General features: G+C 55.6%; 1 protein-coding gene across 1 annotated transcript in view; it reads left to right on the plus strand.

Moving 5' to 3' along the window:
* Positions 1-904: 904 nt before the first annotated feature.
* The window catches only part of VDBG_06873 (conserved hypothetical protein), a gene marked incomplete at both ends in the record, with an annotated part of 1,228 nt that continues 1,149 nt past the window's right edge, over positions 905-983 (plus strand). Inside the window, one exon of the mRNA XM_003003265.1 lies at positions 905-978. Coding sequence (XP_003003311.1) covers positions 905-978 — 74 coding nt within the window. The remainder of the gene's footprint in view (positions 979-983) is intronic.

Below are 983 nucleotides of genomic sequence, written 5' to 3' on the forward strand. Positions count from 1 at the left end.
GCCAGCGCTTCTGGCTCGCCGTGTCGTTCGCCAAGTCGGACAAGCTGCGGCTGGACTGCGCCGAGCGGACGGTGCAGGAGAGGACGGTGGACGCCGTCCGGGAGGTGGTGACGCGGATGGGCTATGTCGCCGGCGGGACGTGGAACTGCGACGCGTACGAGTTCCGGCTGAAGGACAAACCGTGGAATGCCAACATGGATGGGGGGCTGAGGCCGAGGATGCTGGTGCTCGGGGTGCTCGAGGCGCTGGAGGGGGTGGGCTGGCAGTCCTACGGCGCGGTCGCGCAGCGGACGAAGGTGGAAAACACGCAGAAGGCGGATATCTGGTACTTTAGCAAGGAGGTCGGCGTTCCAGCCCGTGAGGCTGCCTGGGGTTCGAGGAATCCTTATGCCAGAGGTGATGTGGGGGGCTAGGCAGGCTCCTGGGTGCCTCAAGTGGTTGGTGTTCCTTCAAGCACCTCGCACCGGCAAGCCTCGAATCAAGTTTCTGTCTCTGTGGACCAGCCATCACTCGTAGATATTGAATCAAGATACGCTCTCTGCTTCGTTTCCTGACCTGCAGCATTTTGCAGCACCAGCGTTGACCGAAGTAACCTCGAGAGACCGAGAGCAGTATTGATTCATGACGACGCGGGAAAAGCCAGTGATCTCTAGTTTTGGGAAATAAAACCCTTCAATACGCAATTATCATTTCCCGGGAAATATCGTGAGACAGCTGGTCGTGTGGGTAGAAGTAGATAATATTATACTTGTTGAACTGTCAGTTCACAAGTATAAACAGAGGGACCCAGATATGCGTCATGACCAGTTATCAAAGTCCCTACGAGCTATACAGAAAGATAAATTACAACCGAACAGCACAGTCATGAGAAAGCCAGACACGAATGGCCAAGTAGGCCTCATCCATGGCAGTTTACAAAGTCATGCTGCATCCGCCAGATGCCTACGTCTTTCCACTCACCGAGGCTACCGAAGTCTCGTGGG

Source organism: Verticillium alfalfae, genomic scaffold (assembly GCF_000150825.1).
Source record: "Verticillium alfalfae VaMs.102 supercont1.8 genomic scaffold, whole genome shotgun sequence".
NCBI classification, from domain to species: Eukaryota; Fungi; Ascomycota; class Sordariomycetes; order Glomerellales; family Plectosphaerellaceae; genus Verticillium; species Verticillium alfalfae.